Source organism: Mycteria americana, chromosome 26 (genome assembly GCF_035582795.1).
Source record: "Mycteria americana isolate JAX WOST 10 ecotype Jacksonville Zoo and Gardens chromosome 26, USCA_MyAme_1.0, whole genome shotgun sequence".
Taxonomy (NCBI): Eukaryota; Metazoa; Chordata; class Aves; order Ciconiiformes; family Ciconiidae; genus Mycteria; species Mycteria americana.
In genome coordinates, this window is record NC_134390.1 from 1,698,943 (window position 1) to 1,725,016 (window position 26,074).

The 26,074-nt window shown below is 42.1% G+C and overlaps 1 protein-coding gene across 2 annotated transcripts in view; it reads left to right on the forward strand.

Annotated features, from left to right (window-relative positions):
- The first annotated feature begins 2,388 nt into the window (after positions 1-2,388).
- The window catches only part of DIP2B (disco interacting protein 2 homolog B), a 70,128-nt gene continuing 46,442 nt past the window's right edge, over positions 2,389-26,074 (forward strand). For both annotated transcript variants that reach the window (XM_075525551.1, XM_075525552.1), the window contains exon 1: positions 2,389-2,612. In XM_075525551.1, coding sequence (XP_075381666.1) covers positions 2,525-2,612 — 88 coding nt within the window. In that variant the 5' untranslated portion in view covers positions 2,389-2,524. The remainder of the gene's footprint in view (positions 2,613-26,074) is intronic.

Below are 26,074 nucleotides of genomic sequence, written 5' to 3' on the forward strand. Positions count from 1 at the left end.
AGTGACAAATAACAGTTCTCTGTGGTTCCTTCCTGGTAGCTTACCACATGATGTAAAGACAAATTTTCCTACTCTGCTGATATTAAATACCAGAAGGTGCAAATCACACGTAACTTTCAGTTTTATGAGCTGTGACTTGTTTTCAGAATTGTTGACTTTTGTTAGCTACAGAAGTACACTTCCCCAGTTAAGTTCTTTTCCAAATTACTGTGCATGGAAAAGATTGGGCCACTCTCTTGTACTTCTGCTGGGGAGTGAAAAGAGAAGTAATTATTTGCATGTGATAGTAAACTTAAAAGTGCAAAAAGTTTTCTTCTTTTGATTTCTAAAATTAAGTTAGTTTTATAGTATCTTACATTCCTGCTATCTTTGTTTTTTAAAAAAAAAGTTAGCCTGGCACAGTATGATGGTGCAGTTTTAGCAGTAGGTTTTAAAAAAAAAAAAAAAAAAGTAACCCACTCTATTAACCAGAAGAGAAAGATGATACTGTGGCAGATCAGTAGCAAATAAGTGACTTAATCAATGCTTTACTGTAGTTAAATAGCTATGGCCTTACTACTTTGTCAATATCAGCTTAATTGTCTTGAAAATGTCCGCTATTTTTACTGTTACCCAAGTGAATGTTCACCTGGGATAAAATATCTGGTATGTACAGATGATATTTTAAATTTGTAAAATGCGCCATTGTATTACAGACGATGCAACAGAAATGCACTTCGGGGGGAAATTGCTTCTGATAAGTTTTTTTGTAAATCCTTGATTACTACAGATATGCAATAGAATTTTTGTTTCTAATTTTGATATTTCCTTCTGAAACATAAGATTGTTGCCATTAATCTGAATGATTTATCATGCTCTTTTTTGTGTGTATATATTACATAGTCTGAGCTTCCTTTAGGATGGTACATAATTTTGGTTTGTTGTAGTATTTTAGTTGGCTCTGCTCTTGAGTGCCTTTAGCACAGGCACTTCAAGAGGTTAATTGAGTCTGTTTTTAATGTACAGTTGGGAGGACTTGAAATGGAGTTAAAGCAACTTATTTCTGAAAAATCCATCTGCAACCTAACCTGTAACAACTTTAAAATTTTATATTTAAGAACCAGAGGTTTATTTTTATGGAGCTTCAGTTATGGATACAGTTTCCAAAAATGCAACTTCAAATGTAAACAGACTGTGCATAAATGGGTTTTGTTCTAATTTTTATAGAATACAAAATATTCAGATAATATATTGAGCTCAAGTTACTACAGACATCTTGTTCCTCCCCGATGAATCCAGCTTCCCCTTGGCATTTATGATCTCTCTTCAAAGTGGTAGGGCTTCAGTGAAAGGAGAAAAAAGCAACCTATCTGGCTTCTATACTTTGTCTGTTCTGGTATATTCCTGTTGTCAAAACTGTCCAAAACAAAATTTGTGTAAAGTAGGTTCATGCTTTAAATGTTAAAATGATAATACATGTATTTGTATTTGTTTTTGACATTGCCAAGGTGCTATGGGAAATTGAAATAACAGTTAGAAAAATAAAGCTGATTTAAAAGGAAAAAAAAAAAAACACCAAAAAAACCCAAGCTCTTGCATGTGTTGCTGTTGTGATGTTGAACTGGCTCTCTTCTTTTCCTCTAGGTACCTCCCCTTGCCCTTGTCTGGGGGCAAGCACTTTTAGCAAATATTCATTGCTCTACAGCGACCCTGACCTTTGGGGTTGTGCCTCCACTATTGCCCACTCTACTCCCTTAGAGCCGTGGCTGTCAAGGGAGGCAGATAGAACCTTAATGCTGGTGAGTAACCCTGCTCTCCTCCTGGAACTGTCACGGGCACCTACCTCGGCCTTATCTGAGAAGCTGAGTTTGAGGTAAACTTTCCTCTTAAGCAGAGCAGACACAAAAGGCTCTTGTGGGTTTTTGTAAGGTGTTTTCAGCTACATCTAAACCGGGCTTTTGAGGTGGCTGTGGGGGGCTGTAGCTGTTCTTTGCCCTTCTCTGAGGCCTTCACCCCTGAGGGAGAGGGCTGACCTCCCCTGAGGGGCCGCAGGCGCCGTCTCCTCCTTCGAAGGCACCTGAGGGGATGCGGCTCGCGCCGAGGGGAGCGCGGGAAGCGGCGGCCTCCCTGAGGGAGCACGGAGCCTCGTGGTCCCGCTGAGGGGGCTCTATGCCGCCCGCTGGCCTCGGCCCGCCCAGAAGCGCTCCCTAAGGCCGTGCCGCAGCGCTGCGGGCGGTGGAGAAGCGGATCTCGGCCGCCGGAGCGGCTCCGCTCCCTTCGGGAGCGGGCCGGGGCCGGCGGGGGAAGCGAGGCGAGCGGCGGGGCTGCGGCGCGGGGCCGGGCCGCGGGGGGGCGCGCGGCGGTGCGGCGAGGTGAGGCGCGGCGGGCGCACCGCCCCGTCACGTGACGGCGGCGCTGGGGCTCAGCATGGCGGAGGTGGCGGCCGCTCCCGCTGCGCCCGCGATCCGGAGCCCCCGGCGCTGAGCCGGAGCCGCGCCGAGCCGGCAGCCGGGCCTGCCTTTTCCCCTCCTCCCCTCCGCCCGCCATGGCCGAGCCGGCGGCCGCGGGCGTCTCCTCGCTGCCCCGCGAGGTCCGCGAGCAGCTGGCCGAGCTGGAGCTGGAGCTCTCCGAAGGTGAGGAGAGCCGGGCCGCGCCGGGATCCCGCCTGTCCTGTCCTGCCCTGCCCTCGGGGCGCCGGCCCGGCCGCCGCGGCCCGGGCGGGGGGAGCCTCCGTGTGAGGGGGCTGGGCAGGAGTGCGGCTTGACGTGGGTTTGTGGGAGAGGAGGACCAGGGCGAGGGCCGGGGTGTGTGAGGGGGCTGTGAGGGAGGCTCCCTGTGAGGGGGCCGGGAGCGTGTGTGCGTGTGAGGGGCTCCGTGTGAGGAGGCCGGGAATGAGGGGAGGGGGTGAATGAGGTTCGGGGATGCCTGTGGGAGGGGGCCCGTGTGTGGCGGGGGCTGGCCGTGTGGGGGAAGGAAGGGCCCTGCCTGCGGGTGGGGTTGTGTCTGGGGGGCAACGAGTGCTGGGCGCTTTGTGTGTGCGGGGGGGACCCTTTGCTCGTCGGAGGTGATCCCCCTCAGGAGGGATTTCCTTCTTGTGGCCTCTTTTCTGTAGTTTCTGAGCTAAGGACCTGTAGTGGGAGGGAGAGACTCTGGGGACCGCCAGTGGTTCTGAGGTGGGGGAGACGAAGGAACTTCGGGTACATAATGAAGACATACCCTATGTTCTTTCCACTTTCTGAATAAGTTCTTTTGCGTAGCCATAATCAGGACAGAGCATGCGCTTTTTTTTGTTTCCTTTTTTGCATGGCTATGTCTTTGTTTCCTAGTGCTTAAAATGCTGTTCTCAATATAGCTTTGTTGTAAAGTTCCCTTGTGAAGCCGGAGGGCGAGGGATGAATCTGAGGTAGAGGGTGAAGGTTGCAGAGCAGGTAGCTCTGTTTTGCATATCTTTAAATTTCCTCCCTCCATCAGGGTATGGAACTTGATGCCATGATCAGTGGCTTCTCAGGAGGGCTTACTGCATGGTTGCAATAATCTCCTAGTATTAAAACTAATGGAAAATCAAGTTTCAGTAACATCTTTCTTTGCTCTGTCGCTTTGTCCCAGAACACCCAGTGTGTAAAGGAGACCTATTTACTATTTTGCAGACTGGGAGTTCATTTACAGAGCTGGGTGCTGTCAGCCCCCGCTGCCCACATTGGTATACTGTGCTCGATGTTTTGCCAGATGAAAGGCCATGGTAGTGCTTTCTTAACACAACTTGTTTGTAGTTAAACTTTTAATGTTAGCTGGTTTTTTGTTTTGTTTTTTTGGTCAAATGTTTTTCAGATATGCTTTCTGTAAACATTTAACTAAAGTGATAATGCTATCTGGTGTTTGGTTTTGGGTACTCCATGATAACAAAGAATTGAAGAACATTCTCTTACATTGCTCAAAACATAACATAAAATAATTTTTTTTTTTCTAAGAATTTGATAAATGTTTTAAGTATTTGCTTGTATTTTCTGAAACTTGTTTCTTGTGATACTGAAAGCCCATTATAGTTTGACCCTGTAATATATAGTACTGCAAACTTTAAAAAAAAATTAAATCCCTCTGTTGGAATGGCTGGCTGTGATATCATGCTAATCTTTAACAAGCTTCTATAATAGCTTAAACTTCAGTGTTATAGAGGGAAGTTTTCTGTGTTATGTAAGTAATTCTCTGAATATTAAATCTGCTGCCCCTTTGTGGATTTAATACTCAGATTTCTTAATATGCATATTATGGATTTGTTTGTGCAAATCACTTTTTTTATCAAACAAACATGAGTACAAAGAATTTTTTGTGACTGTGTCCCCAAGCTCTTGGAAACATATTTCACGGTGTCTTGTTGCTGAGATAACTGAGGTCTGACCTGTAAAGGAGCCAAGGGAGTCAGTGAGGTAATGTCATTGTATAGTTCTTCAAAAATACGCCCTAGTTTGAGGCCAAAGCGTAAAGATTTTAAGGCCTATGTGTGCATTGTTCAACTGAATATAACGATGGACTCTTTATAGTAAACGATATTGAATAGAAGCATTTTATTAAAAATGGCAGTAATGCTTCATGTTTAACTGATTAGTTGTTGCTCAAATAAGAACACTTGATCCTTTTTTTCCCACCCCCTTGTTGCAGCTTTATTTGTTTCTAGGCTTGACAGTTTGCTCTGTAAATGTTTCTGTCGGGTTTTCTGGGTAAGAACACCTCGCTTTCAGAACAGGAGAGGAACTGCCCCTGCAGTGAGTTCATACAGGTAGCGCAGGGTCCCTGACAGCAGGAACTGGGAGATTGCTCTGTCCTTGATACATGATCTTATGGTGGGGAGTACCTGAGCACTGCTTGGAAGATGGCTTCAGATGCAGGAGACTGCAGGCTAGGAGCATAACCAAGTTGTGTGCTGAGCCTCGTGGTGAGCTTTATACAGGGCTGCGTTACCATTAACCACCACAGTGTAGAGAATTTATAACAATATGGGGGAAATATAGTATTAAAATCTTATCTGGCGTTATGTTTGTGAAAGGTGCTGTGTCAGCAAGTGGGATGCAAAGTGGAACAGGATTAGTTTAATGTATGCTTAAAATAGAAATCATAGTTTGCAATGATGAGCCATGAGACTTTCTTCAGGAACAATCTGTGCGGATGGAGCAACAGGACTAATTATACCTCTGCCATCCCTGGGTTATTCCTTACTGAGCCTTGTGGTCAGCATGGAAGTAACAGTAGTCCCATTCCTGAGTACATTAAAACGTCTGAGCAAAATAGTGGAATGTGTTTCAGGAAACAGTAACTGTTTATTAATCAACAGAAATTGTGTTTCTTTAGTCTTTTATTGTGTGTCTTTATTTGGCCCCAGTGATTGATTTAAGTCTAACTCATTTATTTCTAAGTGTAGATAAGAATTCAGTTGTCTTATGTCAACGTGAAGTACATTATATCCAAATCTTAAACATCACACTTTACGGAGACATCTCATTCCCTTACAGAAGGTATCAGTGTCGTTGCCTCTAAGTAAGAATGTTAAAATAACCATAACTGCATATAAGCAGTGAATTGGGTCACAGAACTGTGCAAAACCTGGAACCTGCCCATTACTCATGTTTTCCTTCTTTTCTCACTTTTGGTTGTTTGGTTTTTTTTTTTTCCTTTCTAGTGCTTTTCTTCATCTGTCAGTAACTCCCACATTATGCATCACTAATGATGGGAAGGGCTGTCTTTGTATTTGCATTTGCTGCTTTTCCATGAGTAGAAGTGCCAGGGATATTAACTTTAAAGAAGACTTTTACCCCCATTTTCACATTTCTGTAAGTATGGGAGCTCAGTTTTACGCCTTTGGGGTTGATCTGCAGCTGTGTGTGAAGGTGACTTCGTATCCACTGTATCGTGCTGTTCCTTCAAATGTTTGCAGTGTGTGCTGATGAGTTCACAGAAGAAGGTAAATGTCTGAACTCGTCCCATATTCAGCTGAAAATGTTAGTATTAAAGCACTTCAGCACTCAGCTTGGGGATGTCTAGGTGCTCTTCTACTTTGGGTGAAATTTTCAAGCAGCTCCTCTCATGTTAACCTCATCACAGCTATGTTAATAGAGCTGAGAAACTCTGGAATAGCCGGATTCAAAGATTCTAATTAAGCATGTTCAGTGGATTTGTGCTGTACAGTGCACGTTATGAGCCTATCGTACTGCTTGTGTGGTAAGGTCTGCTCTCGTGGTGCGACGAGAGCTTTTGCTTTGGAAGTAGGACAGCTGTCTCACAGGCTGCACTGTATGGGCCAGCTTGTCTCTGAGAGGGTTAAGCGCTCTCATAAAGAGCTTATTTGGCTGCTGGTTTTTGTTTGACTATGGTTTCTGTCTTGTCTGATGTTTTTAACTAGTAAAAGGGATGTCGGTGGAGTGAACTTCAGCTTGCAGTATCTATGGAAGTATTGAGGTAAGGGGCAGGGGAAACTCCACCTGTAATAACGAGGAATTCCCCTGTTAGCAGTTCAGGCCTTGAACATAATTTCAGTCACTTCTGGGTTATGTGACAGGGTTTTCATATCATTGCTCTTGCCTCACCTACAGAAGGAGCTGGTTTCTGTTTACTTTTCTAGTTAAACGTACGTTTGGCTGTCTGGTTTGTGATTTTTGTGTGGGTGTTTCTGTGAATGGCTTCATGCACCTGTGTTTGTTCCTTTTAAAGCTGATTGTCTCTTACTGGAGAATTGAGGCTCTGTCTGCAGAGGAAAGCTTTGTATTAGGATTTTCAGAAGCTGAAGAAATAGCAAGGATGGTGGCATGTGTGGAAAAAGTAGTATCAGCAAAACAGTTGAAACCAGGACTGAAGGCCAGCCAAATAGGATAGAACCTTACTGGAAGAAAACATGTTGACTCAAGCAAGTGGGTAGAGTCTTTATTTTGTTTGGCTTGAAAATTTCCTATGGAACCATGGTATTTTTCTGTTCTTTCAAAAATTGTGCGTTTCAGTTTTCATTCTTTTGATTGCCAGGCGCCTATCAAAGTAGGTGAGGATCTTTTTTATAGGTTAAGTAGCTGAAGCACAGAATTAAATAGATTAGAGAGGGGTCAAAGGAAGTAATTGTCCGAGTAAGGACTGGCTATGTGGATTTTGCTGAGTGAGTGGAAAGGTTTCACTTCAGTTTCTTCCCTACCATTCAGAGGAGAACTGTGACTATAGCACAGAAAAGGTTGGAGAGCTTATGAACATAAGCAAGTCAGATCGGATCGTCTTGTAGCTAGCAGGACTTACAGGTGGTTTTTGTGCATTTATGCAGCATCTCACCCACAAGTCTTGCATTAGGCAAAACTAGTAGTGGGAGAGCTTTTATGTTGCTTCCTTAATTTACCTGCAGGACTGACAGCTGACGGGTACCAAATCTGCTGAGAAATCTGTGCGTGGCTTTGACACAGTCTTTCTGTATGCAGCCAACAAAGGTGCAGTTCTGAGGCAGCACTTTGAAATGCATGAAAAACCTTTTGGAGCATGTCATAGGGAGCTGTTTACGCAAATTCAGAGATGATCGCTCCTACCTTGTTTGGCTTTACAAAGATTCTGATAAGAGCCTTCACTTCAGATGGTACTGTATTTTCTTAAGTCTTACAACCCAGGAAAAAGTGGTGCAAGCATGGTAGCACATGGGTTCCTTGTAATGTCTGTGTCTCACAGGAAAAGGAAATACAGCTCAAGTCATGATCAAGAGGAGCAAAGCAAGAAATCTGTCACCAGTGCATCAAACAGAAAGTCCATAAGATGATCACAAATTTCTGCTATGCAGATGGTCAAAGCAGAATGATTTAAATGATTAATGGCTTGGAGAGAGTGACTTAAACGCAAATACTGAAAGAAATATTTTGGCTACTGTGAGTGGGAGTAGATTTTGCTGTTGGTACATGATTGAAGCATGTAAACATAGTGAAGAAAAGGAAGGGTTTTGGAGCATCCAGGCTGGTATAATAAAGAATAACCAGTTATAGAATCTGCATATTTTTGTGTTGTCCCTTTTGTACTTAGGAAATGAGGAGCGAGTTTGGGGCTATTTTTAAAAGCTGCAGCTCTGACCCTTTGCCTTGGGGAGAGGAGGAAATTAGAGGCTTTAAAGAGAGTCCTCCACCTCCTCCCTGATTGCTTCTCTGAAGCTTTGCTAGAGTTAGAACCAGTTTTCCTCAGCTGGGTGGAGGGGACATCTGGTAGCAATGATTCCCGGTTTGTCTTTTATGATTCTTACTCCTTCTAGTATGGGTGGTATTTGCAGTTTCAGCTGGATGCTTAGGCTGGAAATGTTAATCAGACCTGTTAGCCTGACACATCTGCGCTAAAGCCACATTTGGTGTTCTTTTTGTGGTGTCCTAGATAAGTGATCTTCAGTTTTCTATTTTAAATTCTGTAGCATGAAATATTAAGTAGTAAATGTGATGGATGGTAGCCTACCTGCATGGAGCCGGCTTGCTGGTCTGTCAAACATGCATCTAACTAGACAATACTTGGAGCTCCACAGGAAAGTATGCATGCAGAGGACCCCTCATGTTTCTAGTTCATTGCTAATGTTGTGGAAAGGGTGATGGGTTCCTTCCTGATTCCCTCTCTCTGATTAGTTTTTGTCATGAAGCTTTCTATTCATTGCATTTATCATGTTTATTCAGTGGGAAGTTTCAGAAGCCAAAGAGTGAACTAATGGTGAGAAGTCCCAGAGGTGCAAGCAGAAGCTGAATAGTATCCTGTTTTCATTTGTTTCAAATACAATGTTCAGATAATTTCTTAAAACGGTTTTCTTTAAACTGTATGTCTCAAAGCCATAAAAAGCATTTCCTGAATCTCTCAGTGAGTTGCTCAGCTGCTTTTTGGACCTGGATTAATAGAGAGAGGAATTGAAGCATTCCTCTGTTGATGTTGATTCAATCCAAAATTTTTCTTAGAGCTTATGAAATCAGGGAAGAGTCATCAGGCCAGGATGTCTCATTCTATTAATTAGAATGGAAGACTCTTAAATTTGCAGCATGTGTGAGGAAACAGTGATTTATAGCTAACGGATGCTCTGCAGGCAGCAGCATTCCATCTGCTACATGAATTTTCCCATTACATTTTGATGAAAAGTCTTGGGAAAAGCCTCACACCTGTATTTCTCATTCTGAATAATGTTTGCCAGTGCTGGGTTGTTACTCTCGCCTGGGTATTTTTTGACTAGAATGCCTATTTCTATCAGCTTGCATTTTTTCAAACTTCAAAGTTGAGATTTTCTGAAATGCTACTTAGAATAAACACAGGCAGGAGATACTGTGTTTATACCAAAGATAGTCAGTGTAATAGTAACTTAACTTTCCTTGCTGCTCTTGTGAGCCAACACCTTGTTTTATTTAGTGTAAATTAAGCTGATTAAAAGAAAAAAAAAAGCTTGCTTAAAGCTTTAGCACTTCTCTGCCAACATAAACTTCTTCTAATTCTTGTTGACTTGAGAATTGCTGATACGAACTAGGGTTTTCTGGACTTTGAATTCCATGGGGATGGGACCCTGCAGAGCCTACAGGGCATGTGTTAATATATTTTGGGAACCCAGGATGTGAGTTACTGCCTCAGTGATCAGCCACTGAGCCTCTCAGAATTGTTCCCCAGCAGTCAGGCAACCTGCTTTCACCAGCTCTGTGTCCCTAGGGAGCAAAAACAACCAGGAGAATTGTATCCCTGCCTGATAAAATTAGGTCTTCTGTAATCTCTCTCGGAACAGCCGGATGGCTAGCTGCCTTGAAAAACATATGTTTTAATGCAGGAATAATGCATTCCATTTAGGATGGCTATAGCCGTGGGAGCTGGTTGACTTAGTGAATAAAGCACTCCCATTTTGCCTCTGGGATCAGGACTAATGTCAAACATCAGGTCTAAAGTGTGGCGGTGGAAAAGGATTGTTTGGGATGTTTTTCCTGTCTTTTGCTCTTAACAGGGGTATTGTTCCTGTACCTTAGTCCTAAAGAAGTTTGAGAACTAAACCATCCTATTATTGGAAATAAAGCATACATTGCAAAGGGGAGGAGTTAGTGCATGCATTTCTAGATTCTAGCTCACTCTGCATTAAGAAAACTTATTTAGGAACAGCAACATCGGTGTTTCTCTAATACAAGTTTATAAATTGCTCTGAGAGCAGCATAGGTAACTTGCTGGAGGAAGTTCTGCTTTGTCCCTGCCTCTCTTGATAGAGCTCCCCTGCACAGAGGGAGAACACCACTGTTATTGCAGCCACATGCATCTCCGTAGTGCAGACAAAGCCTGCTGTTCTGTTGGGAATTGATCGTCATGTGGTACTTCCAGCTCCTCCTTCTGAGCTGCTGAACTTCATTACAGGAAGCTAAGAATAAATGTTTTCCCACTAATAATTTTCCATATGAGCCATTGCTGTAGTTGCCGCAAGGACAGACTGTGGGCAACTGGGTGGGGTGTTGAGCTGTGCTGCCCAGAGTGGGAAGGGGTGACCAGGAAGACAAACTGTTTGTGTGGGGCAAGCCATGAGAGATTACAGAAGTGCTAAGTTTGGAACGTACAAACAAGATTAAGTTATGACGGCGTGTTTGGTTGGCCATAAACTGGAATGATGTGATCTACAGTGGGAATGATACAGCAGATAAAGCACCAGATTGAGAGGTGAAATACTTGGTTTCAGGTCCTATCCGTATGTGTGGCTTCATTCTGTAGCTGCACAGCCGCCGTTCCAGGAAGGGTAGTCAGATGAGGATGTGTTAAAGAAGGTTTTGTGTTGCCTGCTGTCCCACCTGTAGCTTTAACGCATCGACTCTTCGTTCAGAGTGCTGATTAATCTTTGACATGAAGAGCCATTTCAATATGAAGCACCTTCTCTGGAAAGACTGTAATTTGCTCCCTGAGAACAGCAGCGAATGCATGTATGTCAGTATGGATGTCCAGATAAGACTGTTTTCTTTGCCTAGTGGTTGCGTCTTCATCATCGCCTTTCACTGTAATTACCCACTGTGGAAGCTTTGTGTGCTTCTCTGGAAACAACGATCACATAGATAAGCTGACCAGCCAAAAGAAACCCTGAGGAGGGGAAAGAGGCTTTGAAGTTTTCTGCTTACTTTCTAGAAAGAGGTATGAGCAAAGTTAACAAACAGTTGTAAAAGGTCACTCTTTGCCTTTCTGTCAAGAAGGCAAGATGTGTAGCTAGCATGGTTTTGTGCTGCATGGCAGCAGCTGACATTCCTGCTCATGATGTGCACTGTCACTGCGGTAAGGAGAAGGAGAGTTACTCTGAAGAGCTGGGAAGTGACATGGCAAATTCCAGCCTGTGATTATTCACCATGCGATGGAGAGCCGAGTCAGGTGATCTGAGCAGGAGATAAAAGGTCCTTGATCCTCAGCGGCTCTGGTAGAGGAATAAACAGCTGCAGCTTATTAAACTATGCTGTCTCCCCCCCCCATCCCCCCCCCCAACTGAATATAAACGGAAAATGCCTGTTAAAGGTGTTCAATTTCTGGCATTAAAAAAAAGGTTGTTACGTGTCCCATCAGGGTGGTTCCAGCAAGATACTGATGGCATTTGGTTGGCTAAATGCAGGGCTGCTTGCAGTGCTGTTTGTGTCTGTGAAAGGAGAAGGGTGTTGCTGAAAAGTTTGCTTCAGATGACTCCTTACTGTGTCTCTAAGCTGGAGAAAAGCATGTATATTCCTGTGGTGTGTCCTCAAGAGCTACAGTCCTGGTTTCATAACAGAGCCTTTGGCAGCAGTATTGGCTCAAGATACTCTCACCTCTTAGCACCTTGCTCTTTTCCATCTTGGAGAGCGCAGGCGCCTCAGCTATGCATTTTGTAAAGCTGTGAACTTTGGCAAACTGCAGAAGGCAATTGATTAAACTTTTAGGAATGTAGGCTGTGTTTCTTAAAAAAATACTGAACCATTTAAGTCATTTTATGAGCAGTGAAAGCATTTGTAGGCAACCAAATTAGAAATTATTTTGATACAGTTCTTTAAGCTTTTGTGGCAATCCTGAAAAAAAATACTGAACAACACAAGACTCCAGCCTGTCTTGTGCTAGCAAAAAGTAGATCTCATAATAGTAGAGTGCTCGTGTAAATGTTTTTTGAGACTGAGACCTGTATTTATTCTTAGGGCAGAAACTTTTAAGTGATCCCTTGTGGATTAAAAACCAGAACAATTCTTATTGTAATTGGAATGAAAACCTCCATACTTACGCAGTTTTGGATTGGAAGTTGCTACAGTGAAAAGGGGGAAGTATTGTTATTTTCGGTCACAGGCAGGAAGCCGAGATGCACAGAGGTGAGGTGAGTTGCTCAGTCACACAAACCGGCAGCAGAGCCAGGCACAGATCTGAAACCTTTTGACACTCAGCCCTCTGCTGCCTAGATGAGGGTGCATTATCACTTACAAAGGAACAGACTTTGAAATAGGCAGTCTGATAACTAGTAAATGGATGTCTGTACAGTGTGCTGGGAGTTTGCATCTTCTTCTACATGTTCAGGTAGTCTGAAGTTTAGCTATGACAGTGATAGTATGTTTCAATTGAACACATACTGATATAAACCAACAGTATCTGTGGAATTTCTCCTCTCTGCTTTAAATTCTTGAGTCCCTCTTGAAAATGTCCTGAATTTTAAAAGTCGTATGGTGCAGAAAAAAGTCAATTATTGAGTCCTAAACAGGGAGAATCATGGATGAAGACAAAGCAAATGAGTCAGATATAAATAATCCTATTATGTCTTGGCTGCAGCCACACCTAGAAACCTTGAACAAACATTGCTGTTCTGTTTAGTTATTCCTGCGTTTGATACACTTTACTTGTTAAGTCCTGTTTTAAAATTGCAGCATGTAAAAATTGTGTAGGGCTAGTCACCATTAGTGTTAAAGACTTAGGAACGTTGTTTTAGTAATTTTGACCAGAGACATGGATGCCTGTGCTAGAGCATATTTAATTTGCTCTCATATTTCCCCAAAATCAGAAAAATACAAAACCTTGGAGTTGCCTTGGAAGGCTTTCAAGGCGATTCTTTTTGCAGTAGGCCTTTAAAAAAAATGTCTGGCTAGAACAGCAAACAGGAAGATGTAATTACCCTTTGGCTTTTGTGTATCAAAACGTTGTTCATTGTACAAAGCTTTGGTAAAACACTTTTAGTAGTGTTATAGGTTATAGCATGGAAGCCATAAAGAAAAGCATTTGGATCTAGCAAACCCATGCTTGATGTATCATGATTACTGTCATGTATCTTACTAGGTAATTACTCACCTAATAGCACGTGTCTCTTTCTTCCCTCTTTCATGGTGGATAAGCTGATTTTTAATAAATCTGAACGAAGCTATTTTTCAGATGAGACTTACAGAAAAAAGAAAAGCTGGACCTTTCTTCTCCCTCCCCCCTCTGATTCTAATTCTTCTGTTGTAGGTCCCATAGAGGGGGGCCTGAATTCTTGTCTGTTAAGTGTGGCTGTCAGTAATTCCAAGGGTTTTTTAACAGGGGTTAGGGTTTGTTTTTTGGTTCTTATCCAAACATGTACCATTTGCTTTGCATTGTTCTTTTGTACTGACTGCCATCCTTTGGGCTTTGTATGTGGCCTATGAAATGTGATCCTCTGGCTCAGAAGAGTTGTAGAGATTTGTCTTATGCATGCTTACCTGCAGTAATCCTTCTCGGTGTTGCAGTGTGACAGCTCATGATATTCAACCTGTTCATTTCCCTGGGATGAGAAGGTAATTTCTTGTGTTGAACCTGATGGGGAAAGCCAAATAGAAATGAAGGTTCATGTACTGGCAGCTCTTCAGGGGCTTATTTATGGCGGCTCACTCTCATCTACACTGAGTCTGTAGCAAAGGTGACGCTTCTTGTTTCGCATTCTAGAGATTTAAACGGATTCAGCAAAGCAACGAGGGAGGGGGGCATGAAGGTAGATGATGGTGACAGAGTTCTCCATGCCGTGCAGGATGCCATAACTTGGCCTCTTCTCTTAGGAAAATAATTACTTCTTATGTTCTCTTGTTTAAAATTACAGAATACCTTCCTGTGAACAATAAAATGGTGTGAAAGACACAGACATGTTGTATGGCACTGCAGGCACACTCCTCTTCCAGCAGAGACAGAACTATTTGGGCAGAAGGATAAAAGGAAAGACTTGGCATGGAGAACTGGGGAAGGAGTAAATAGTTTTCTATTAGAATTGAGTTTGGCTTCAGGTTATGAAAGATCTGGCACCAGTACAGCTTAGAGCATGTTTGCTACTTTCTATTGCTCTTGCCGTGCAAAGTGACAACCTCTCAGTTGTGCTGGTACAGCTGCTCATGGGTCTGTCTTGGGATCTGGATTGAGGAGCTGACAGGCTTAAAAAAATTCACAGTATTGCTGTTGAATACTTGACATCACGAGAGGATAGCCTGCAGAATAGTCCAAGAAAGGAAGAATGAAAGGAACTAGTGGAGGGGAGAGATCTGGGAGATGCAAGAGCTGTTTTTTTCTGTAATTCTGCTATCAAGAATAGCTGTTTAAGAATAGCTTGAATTTTCTGTGGGCGAAATGTGACAAAAAGTCTCCGAGAGTTATTGTCACGTTGGGGTAAGCTAGCAGTGGTTGGATTGTTTCCACATTTTGAAGGGATTGTTTGAAGCTGTTTCATAGATTCCTAGTTGAAAGGTAGATTTCTGCTCCTTCAGCACATTCTGCCCCAAGCAATTGCAGGCAGCATCTCTCTTCTTAACTCACTAAACCAGTTAATGTTTGAGCTTTGAACATATTGTCTGCTATTTAAGTGTTACATACTGTTAGATACATAAATGAAAAAGACTGTGCTGGTTGTTCCAGGGAGTTACCTCATGGAGGGGAAAAGCTGACTTGGGTTTCCTGTGATATCCTTTACTACCTCTGATTGTGCAGGGTGCAAATTCAAAGCCGCCCTGCGTTATCTATGGATGGAGGCACATATGAAAAGGAAGAAGGCAGCTAGGCTAGGGCAGCTTGCCAATTGCTTAAAGCCTTTGTTAGAGACTAAAGGAAACCTGCGCCCATTTAGGCACTAGTACAGCCCCAGGGGCTTTCTTGGCCTCATACGTAAAGAAGATGAAGGCAGCCGCATGGGAATGATTGCACACTTTGGCATGTCAGTCTACATTAGCTCTTTAGGCCCTGGTGGTTGTGTTTGAATGTGAAGATCTTGTGCTTAATTCTCAGGATTTTCATCCTGTGGGTCTGTCAGTATAGCACTTAACCCATCTGTTGAAACTAAACCACGAGGAAAGCATCTTCAGCACAAGACCACTTGCAAAACCAGTCTCTTATTGAACCGCTCGGAGCCCGTATGTGACTTCATTCTGATCACAGGGAAGGCAATGTCTCCAGTGGTCAGGCTTTGCTGCATTACCTCTGGGAAAGGTGTCTGCCTCTGTGATGACTGGTTTCTCCATATGATAAATTCCTCATTCTCAGCTTGCTGTGTGCTGAAATAAAAAGGAGAGACAAACTCAAGTATCAAAATAAACATCAATTTTAAACCAGTGCAACCAAGCAAATTAGAAATGGGCACACTTTCACTCTCAAATCTGTGCTGCTCTGCCATTTCCCTTTCCTCGGCATGAAAAGAAGATTTTGGAGTGATTTATAGCTGTTAGGCCAGTCTCATCAGGACTGCTAGGTACAATACTGTCTGCTGTAGTTGAGTGGTTGACTTCTGCAGACTGCATTTCTGGGCTAGGGCTTTTTTTTTTCCCTTTAGAGCTTTTAACATGAAAATCATATCTGTGCACAGCACAATTGATACAGGTATCAAGCTTCAGAGAACTGTGTTGAAGGCATCAGGTTGTGAGCACATCCTGTGTTTGTGGCTTCTATGTGTTTGAGTATTTTCGTGGAGATGGCAGCTACCCAAGTGTGACTTTGGACTTTCAGGAGAAATTTTGTTGTGTCTTCCTCCAGCAGAATTGGCTAGGGCTAGAGGGAACTCCTCTCCAGAGTTTCTTGAATAGAGTCTGAGGTACTACAGCCTACAAGGTATTTTTTATGGATGCTCCAGGTTGGCTGTCACTGAAAAGGCAGGTCAGCATTGTATTCAGGAGGAAAATCTAAGCTGGGATACCCCAAGGAATTTATTTTGTTTCTGTATTTTTTTGTACGGTACTGTCTTACACTTCTAGAATGCCCAATGCTTAAGAAGAAATGATCCTGTTGTACAAGGGCTACTGAAGAGAAGTGGTTGCTTTATTTCCCAAACATCGTCATTTCTCTTAAGAGACTATTATGTAGAATGGCACAAATTTTACTTATATGAAACATATGGAGTCAGCGGACAAGTCTTACTGAACAAATCGAGGGCAGCAATCCAAACCGATGCCTGTTGTCTACAGTCCTCCTTTTTCAGAGTTTTTGCTTAATCGTAAGCTCTCTATTTGGACTTTAATTCTTTAGTTTCTCTTTCTTGGCAGAATATCTTGTCTTAAATTATTGCTGTCAACACATCCTTAGCCCTTCCTGCCCCCCCCCCCCCCCCCCCAAATGGTGTAGTACTGTCTGTGGGGCTTCAGATGGCTATAAAAAGGCCATTATGTTTGTAGTTGAAAGCAAAGCCTGCTGTGAATATAATATTTTATCAAAATGATACAAGCATCTCCCTGTTAATATTATTACATTGACACACTGGTTTTATAAACATTTTAGTGCTCTTTGAAATGGTTGATATCTAGTGATTATGGCTCCATTAGGCATAGTAACAGATGGTTAATATACAAGTACTTTTATGTTGTCATCTATAGCAGAAATACTGAAATGAAAGGGAATGTTAAATTCTCGTCTCTTCAATGGTAAGGCTGGGAAGTTAGCATGTGCTGTGGTGGAGGATCTCGTATTAACGTAAGATTGTGTGACCAGGGAGGAAGTAAACTACTATCTGGAATGATGCAGAATAGACTTGAGGAGGATGATGAATCATGCTGGAGCAAGACAGTAGAGAGCATGGATACTGGAATGGATCGTAAGCCAGTGGAGCAAGACTCCAATTAGGATGATCTTTGGATGGGTAGACCACAGTGTTCTGTAGAATTTCCCAGTTTTAGAAGAGGTAGGACTCCTGCAGTTACTGAGTTAGAGGGAGAGGCCTGGAAAGTCCCTGCCTTCTTTACCAGCCAAAATAGAGGTGGAATTAGGCCATGGACATGGGATAACTTTGCCAAGGTCATACTGTGGAGCTGAAGCAGCAGCTTTGCCAAACATCTGCAGTTGCCATATGCACCTGCGTTCATTTGTGGCTTCCATCACGTTGTTTTCAACAGGCATGGTGTGGAATTGGAGACCTCTGTGTCCCCACAAATGACTCTAAGTGTAATTTAACACCCTCTGCAGTTCTTAGCTTGCTTTTTCGGGTGATGCTTTTGTTAAGTTTTGTCTTGTTTTGTTGGTTTGGGTTTTTTTCTGGACATTTTAGAGTTGTCTATTCTTAAATTTTGCTCTGCCCATGCCTAGAGAGCCATTAGCGAGCACTTCAGGGCTTTTTCCTGCGAGAACCAGAGTTCAAAATCTTGGGCTTCTGTTTTAGCTGAGTAAGTGGGAGGGCTTACATGTTTTTTTGCATAGTAATAAAAACAGGATAATACTGTTAGAATTAAGTGCTAGTGGGAAATAAAGCAATAAAGATTAGTTTGTTATTTAAAGTAATTCTGCTTACACCTTTGAGGGAGATTGGCTATTGCTAAGAGAAACTGCACAGTCACCTTTGCTTTAAATTTATTGCAGAATGAAAAATTAAAATATGATCTCACTCTCATTAAAATTAAGTAATTTATGTCATCATTCAATTAAAAGATTTTTTGGGAGCTTTTGGCAAGTCATTCCAGGTTGCTATTAAGACCTGACCAACCAAGCATCCTTAAATTGGAGGCAATGGGGGCTAGTTCTCTGTTAAGTAACTGAAAGGTAAGGGAGCATCTCAACAAAATACCTAACTAGCCAACCCAACCAACCTGAAACTACTGTAAGGCAGCGCTGCCAGCATACTTCTCCTTCATGGAGATTTCTGTCACGAGGTTAGCTAGAGTCAAAGCACGATTCTGAAGTGTAGTTGAGTATTTTCCTCTTAACGTGCTTGTCTCTCCAGGTACCTAGCTTGAAGATGAGTGTTCTGGATATGCGCGTGCATCAAAAGTGAGTTTGAAGGGAGCGATTCTAACTTTATCTTCAGCACAAGTTTTTCTCAGCATGCTAACATAACTGTAAGGCCAATGCAGTATTGGTAACCTTTTGTCTCTGCTTTTCATTAGCTGGCATTATAACAATTAACTGGTGTTACTAGTTTACTGGGAATACATTTTGCTTGTTGTTGCTTTTTTAGACAGCTTGCAGTCCCCAACCTGTACAGCTATAGCTTGGGTTTTTTCTGTTTTATTCATAATTCCATCTAGGCATCACTGTTTGCAAAAAATCTTTCATCTCTGGCTCTGGGCTGTACAGAACTGGAGTGGCAAAGGAGACTTGTGTTTTTGTGCTGGCTTCATCATTTTCAGAACATTAATATTTAGTTTAGGCTTTTTAAAGCTTTTAGCAGATTTGTCAGGCTTTCTTCCCTGTGGTAGTGTATGCGAGGACAACTTGAGAGAGCATTCTGATTAACTTACAATATGGAAAGTGGTTTTATTTATTTTGATTTATGACTGAAAAACTTTAAAGAAGCTCATCCTGTTCTGTAAGTAACTTTACCATAAACTTAACCATAAAATAGATCCAGCAGTTTTTCCTTTTCTCTGGCTACAGTCCAGCCAAGCAAATACTGTATCACATCCTAGTAACAGTTTTTCTTGCCCATAAAAACCAGTCTGTATTGTCACTCTCCAGTGAAAACCACGGATGCAGCCAGCTGTGCTGTGTGGGGAGTAACAGGTTTCAAAGAAACCCTCAGTGGCACATACTCTGCCACTGCTTGTTTTCTCACTCAGCTCCATCCAGAGCGAGACACTGGTGCTGAACTTCTGAATCTCAAAGTGATTCTGCCAGGACAGAAATAATTCTGTTCTCAGCTCGAGCCCTGTGTTGCTTTCATGCAAGCAAGCAGTGCCAACATGGGTGGTTTGGTGACAAGAAAGTGTTCAACTTTCACTTGGTTAGGGGTGAAATGTGGTTATTTACACTGCTGTTCTGTGTTTAGAAGTTTATATAAATGATATTTCATAAATTTTGACCCATTTTTATGATAAATTTGATCTTGGAGAGATTGCAGCTTGTTAGCGCAAATATGCCATGAAATTTTTACCCGTTACTAGAAATAAAGTTTCTTCTCTTCCAAATTCAAGATATTTTCTTCAAGTGAAGAGCACACGACAGGAGGGCAGATCTGGTGCAGGTAGGTTGCCTTTCAGTGCATGAGCTAATTCAGCCTGAAAAACATCTGCAACCAGTTTAGAGATGGATTGGTTTTTTTCACTCTGACTGTGCAGCTGCCTTCAGTACCCAAGCTCATAGTTGTTTTGCATTGTGCTCACTAAGTTCTTGATTAGGCCTGTGCAGGAGTTTGTGCTTTTCAGCTGACAGCCCTCTGAGCTGTGACCGAGTCCCACTTTGACCCTCCTGAAATCTGGTGTTCGTGATTCAAGATGGAAACAACAAAGGGGAAATGCAGCCGGCATTCTGGCCTCTGGCAGAGGCTGGTTTTGTTTACCAGTTAATGTTTCTTTCCAGTTGGCTAGTGTTTGCTGGGTCAGTCGATCTGTTGTTTAAAAGAATTTGTTTACAGCTAACTCTGTCTTTTGATACTTTAATGCTGAATTTACCAACAGGACTTTTTCATTTACCTGCTGAAAGCTGTGTCATTTCTAGAGGAACATGTTTGTTTTTCTTCCCTTTTTATTATAAATAAACCACAGTGAGTTTATTTCCACTGTATCAAGTGTCTCTGGCCTTCATGGGAACAGAGTGCAGAAGCATCAAAATCAAATGAACAATTTGCAGAGTAATTGTGTTTAGGTGTTTGCTTATCCAGCAAAGCAGTATTTGCTTGCTGTTCCGATATGCCAGGTGCCAGATGTAAAACTCGCTTCCTTTTTCATTGATATTCAGCTCTTGTGTGTAGTTAGAGGGCTGACTCATTAATATTACAAGTGTCATACGTATTGTGTTAGGGCCAGTCCCTATTTTGCAGTCCTCTAAAGTGGAGACAGTGTTGCTGGAAGCCGTCCAATTTGTTCTTCACCAGGCTTCTGTCAGTGAGATTATTAGGCTTTAATCTGTCTCATGGTGATAGCTTTGCTTTTCCAGAAGGGAGTTACTTTGTGTGTAGATCAGACCACGCCAGAATTGGTCATTGGCCTGTTGAGAGGATGCCTGCTGTAATGGGAAGAGCTTACCTTCAGAGAGGAGTGAGTGCTCTCAGATTTCCTGAGCAATTCGGGATACTAAAGCAGCTTTACGGAAACACTGGCCTAGGTAGACCCAGGCTAGGGAGGAATTCAGATGAGATGTTTTCTCAGCCTGCTTCTCTAGACTGCTGCAGAGATTGTAGTTACTGTGCGAACAAAGCAGCAATTGTCCAAAGCTTCGTGTCATCCTCTGTTTTTTGTTTTATTGAGAGCCTCAATTCCCCACTCACTGAGAATTTCAAGCAAGGTGTTTCGGAGTCATTTGTTGTGATTACTCCACTGTTATAGTCTGCTTTATTTTTCACTAATGAAAAATTAACAAGATAGAAATTTTCTCATGTGGAGTTTGGTTATGTGAATGTTTGACAAGAAAATGTGATCTCAGAAGCAGCTTTTTAACAAGGTTGCAGTGACAAATTTTGTAATAAAGACACAGTATTTTGGAAGCATATTGTATTGTAAATAGTTCCTGCGTTAATTTGCTGTCAAAGACTTACGTTTTCAAACTAAATCACACTGTAACTGCAATATCTTTTTTTAAGCTCTTTTGTTTGCTTTGTTTGCATTCTTTTTCTTTTTGTCAAGCTGCTGACTGTGTGCTCTTAAGTAATCCTACTGATTTCTCCATACTTCCTTCCCTCTACAAGCAAGACATTTGAGAATTCAGTTTATTTAAATTGGAAAAGGAAATATTGCACCCTTAGAGAGACCACAGTAGGAAAATTCACTGTAAGTAGTAATTGTGGTTTTGGAGATAGCTTGTTGAATAAGATCTTTCTTACTTTTAAGCCTGTTTGTTTAGGTTCAAGGTCCACGGGTGTCAATGTAGAAAGAATATTTGTCCTCAGGGTTTTGTGAAAATATATTATGACAGTGGTGATGTGCTGATACAAGGCAAGAAATATCCATGTGTTAGGATCTTGCCATTTTGGAACGACAGAAATATCTGTCTGATACTGCGATATCCTGCATAACAAGGCCAGCAAATTGAGATTGACCGTTCCTTCTCTTCATGATAATAGCATGTTTGTTCTACTTAAAGGCAGACAGACCAAGGGCCACTTTGTACCAAAAAATGAATGTCATTCTCTCTTTAAAGAGCCATTTAGTGTGCAGAATTAGGAGGGATTGATGTGCTGGGAGAGGTGCGTGTTTTCCCTTGAAGCAGTTAAGTTCAGTAACTTTGTGGTGGATTTGCAACGTGCAGCTGGATTGTTGAGCTGTGCTATGAGGGTTCTCGCGTTTGCTGTTGTAGTACGTTTTGCCCATTATTTTGATCTTCCACGCAGCTTAAAGGCTTTCACATGAGAAGGATCTTGCCACATCCTGCTATGCAGCCTCTGAACAAAGTGCTTCTGAAGCAGACGTTGACTCTTCTTTAGCATGCCGAAAGAGCCCTGAACAGAAGTCATTCCTTGCATGATCTTTCTTGTAAAGAGCATTGCAGCTGACAGAATAATGGGTTTTCTTAGGCTTGCTGGTGACATGCCAACATGGTTTCCTTAGCAGTGAAATTCCTCAAGAAGCCATGGTTGCTGATGTAAACATAACTGAAAGCTTAACACAGCCCGTACTGAGCTCAGGCCGTGCAATCTGCTTCTTATGCTGTGCTGTACAGTGCATTTTTCTTCTGCTCTTGCCATTTAAGTCTGGTTTCCCAAGCTTGTAACCAACTTGAATGGGTCGTACTCTTCAATCCAGAAAAGATGGCCTGGGCTATGCATAGAGGAGCCTGTACAGAATCCTGGGCTTGTACACAGCAAGTATCGTTCCATGGGGCAGCCTCCCATTAACTTGAATATAGCTCTGGTTTTGTAGAACTGTGTTTGGGGTGGAGGTGGGGTTGTTTTAAATTACCATGTGCCGAGCAGGTTTAAGGTTAGTTAACTAAGTGCTTTCGTTCCCACTAGTCAGGCTTAAAATAAATGAATAGCAAAACCAAGAAGTCTCGGAGCTGCTCACTGAGTCTGCCTCCTGTCTTTGTCAGGTACGCTTCTGGAATTTGGTGGGAGTTTCCGCAAGTCAAATTACTAGTGTTGCACACTAATTTGAGGCTGGGTAAAAGATTAATAATTGTATTGCTTTAACTTTAAGTAGTGGAATCCTACTATGGTGACTAATACTGTTTAATAGTAACTATCCTAGAGTAAGCTCTTGTTAGTGCTGTAAAATGACTGTGGTTTGTGTTTCAGATTTCAGTGCTTTGGGAAAAACAATGTTTTTTTTCTCTCTTGAGCAGCCATCATTTTCTCTGCTGCTTTTTTCTGTAAAACGGGAGTGACATCCTTATGAATACACACTTGGTACTACCTCTTTGGGAAAGCCAGGGCAGGAGGCATGTGGGAAAACATGTTGCGATAGATGTCTCACCTCTTTAATTTTGAAAAATTCATTCTTGCGATTGATTTTTTTTTTTTTTTTCTTTTTTTTCCGGTCGATTTTTGTTTGGGGAGTGATCTTTTAAGTGCTAATGCTTTCATCAAGATATCTTTCTTTGTTTCATCATGCATAATCGTCGAGCTCATTGCACTATGATTTGGAATAGCATTTTCCCATCTGGAAATATGTAATTAGTGTGCTACCGCGCAGTATGACATGATGCCAACTAGGTTAGTGCTCTGTTAACGCTGTGTTTAAAGGAAGGTCAGAGTTGCATTTCCATACCTGAATACTTTGCGTGAGCAGCGCTGTGTTTGATCAATAGATAGAGGAATAATTGCTCTTAAAGTCTTTCTTATCCCATTCTTGCATCTTATTCAAGAATCTAGAATTTAATTACGAAATGTAACTTCAGGTACAGTTGGCCTGAAACGGGCTGCATATCCAAAGTGCTTTTCGGGATGGTTTGGCACGGTGTTGCTATGGCGTCAGATTTGGAGGAGACTTACCAGCAAGGAGTACCTGTGGCAGTTGGCTTATGTTAGAAAAATTGAAGCCTGTTTCAAAAGAATTATTAAATATTGGCATCTGAGAGCCATGAAAGAGTAGGCGACAGGAATTGCACACAGGATTAAAACCCATAGGAGCTTCTATTTTAATCTTATGCCAGGTGGATCCACTGTGGTAATATTCTGATGTTTTTGTGTGGCCACATCAGCTGCTGAACAAAAGGCTGCAAAAATATGATCAGGTTTCTGTGCGATAAAGCTGAGAGGGAAACAGCCTTGGCGAGGTCCCGTCCTCCCCTGGAACCGGGGTGCGGAATAAATGCCAGGGACTGTTTGGTTTCATTGAATATCTTGGACTGGAAACCATGGTGTCACCGATGGCTGTGGGTGGGGTAAAAGCTTCGTACGTCTGACTTTAATCAATCACCACATTTGTCAGAGCCCCAGACGGTCACCGAATGCTGTTTACTGCAGGTGGTGGTAAACCCAAGGGAAGATATCATTTGGCTTTCTAATTGTGGGTGGCTATCTACATGAGTCTCAAGTCTTTTGCAGCAAGATACAGAGTTCTCTTTGGGTGCCTGCATATTTTTGGTTTTCTTTTTATTCCTGGGCTAAAAACAGGCTTGATTTGGAAAATCATCTGTCCACGCTGGAGAAAGACCATCTGTCTTGTGGAGAAAGTGCATACTGTTTGGAACAGGCCAAGACTTTAGGGGTGTGTGATCTTTTGTAGTTGGGCTGGACGGACAACTCCTAGGAGAAGGTTATCAGCACTCACTGTTCTAATAATTCCATTTCTACCTTAAGGAAGACGATGATATACCTACCTACTGAATAAGTGCTGACTCACAGGGCAGTTACTCTTGCATAAAGTTTATTCATTTCCTGGGAAACTTTTGTTTTCAGTCTACTGGTAGAGGGCTAGGTCTGTGCGTTTGTGCTGCGGATTAAACACATGTGAATTTCTGCTAGTGTCTGTGACCAGGAAGTTAGTCAGAAAAGAGTATTCTTCAGGGCAGAATCACTTCATCTGGGTTTTTTAAACGCGTGGGAGCTGTCTGCTTTACTCAGCTCAGACTGTGAGTATAGCTGCTTCTTACGTACGTGTATGTGACACTTTCTGTTTCTCCTCATTTAAGTGCATCGTTCTGATGCAGGACTAGCATTATAAACACTGTTAAGCACTCCTACATCTAAATCCACATTCTTCTCATTGACTACTTATTACAAATAGATGAAAAAGTTTCTCTTTAATAGATTTTGTAAAATCCTATTTGTGACAAAGCCTTGGTTTTGCGCCCTTTATAGCATTCAGAAGGGAAAATGCATTTTTTCCCCATGACAAGTTGTAGCTATTTAAAAGATTCCCCCGCCCCAGGATGGGGTTACATGCAAGATTTATTATTTGTATATGGGATTAAGCTATTTATGTGCATGTGCTGGTTTTATGGGTAACATGTAAAATGTATATGGCTGTACTTTGCAACATAATATCTTGTATAAAGTTTACTTCAGTGATTGTATTTTGCAGATGTTTGTTAGAGGCAGTGAGCAGAGCCTGTGTTTAGTAGGGTTATCAGGGTTAACAGAACTTAGTGATGTATTTAAAAGTTTTAAGGGGTTATCTTCAAGAGTTTTTGGAACCTTTTTAAAAACATTTTACCTTTTGTAAAGGTAGATGTTACCCGTGCATTGATAGTGTGATTTGAGTTGCTGATGCACAAGCGCATCCTGCATCCTTTTGGCACAGGTAAGGATTTGAAAGGCAAAGTATTCCTGGTTTCTGGCCTTTTAGTTCTTACATACAAATGAACTAGAGGTATGGCTTGAAGTTTGGCTTCATAGTCATTTGAGCAACTTACCTGGGGAAGTCCTTTAAAGAAACTAACCGCTGAGAGTACCAGGGTCACGTTGGTGTTGTGTAAACCATGCACGCAGTCACATGTAAGAATGTTCTCATGTCTGCTGCAAAGAGAAGAATCAACAAGAGTGTAGTACATCTAGAAGAGGCTCTTTTATTTACTGTGGTAGGCTTACAAGCATTTATCAGTGTCCCAGTCTTGTGAAACCTGTGAGAACTCATTTTGCTGACCCTGGGTAGTGCCATTTTCAGCAGAGATGGTAATGATAAGTTACCATCTGTGTCTTTGTCTTTTTTGGTGGGGAAGGGAGGGTCTTCAGCTGAAGTTGATCCAGTGACACCTCCTTTTCATTGGTCACCCCCTGCCCATGCACACAAAGCAAGCTGAACTCTGTCCTTCGCTCACCCAGTTTGGTGATGCGTCACGTATGGCATCTAAGATTACTGCTCGTAATACATGGGCCCAGACAGGTGAATTGAGGACAGTGGATCATCTGGAACTCTGAAATGCTGTTGTAGGATAAAGAGATTCTTCAGTATAGTTTCAGTAGGTGGATTTATTGTTTGAAGGTAAAACAACAAAAAAAATTAAAAAGGCTTAAGGCACATAGTAAGTGACTTGTGGTACAGTGCACCTTTTGACCTTAAAGGACACAGAGCCAGACCTCTGCAGTGTGGAAGTCTGACAACGACCACGTACGCAGGGTAGAGCATGCCACAAAAACCTAATCTTGAATTGCATTCTTTTGAAATAATAAATGTTGAGATTAAAATAGTTTTAATTTGGTAAAGCAACATTCATAAGCCTTTAGAAAAGATTTTTGAAACTGTGGAACAGAGTCCCCACAGTGCTGGAGCCAAGTAGACTTGTACTGTGTATATAAATTAATCTGGAGCTGATCTGTCTGTGAAACTTTTAGTACTGAAACTGTAGCAGTATAATGCTTGTGCTTAACAAACACAGCTTTGTAAGACTTGCTGTTTTTTTCAGTAGCCTA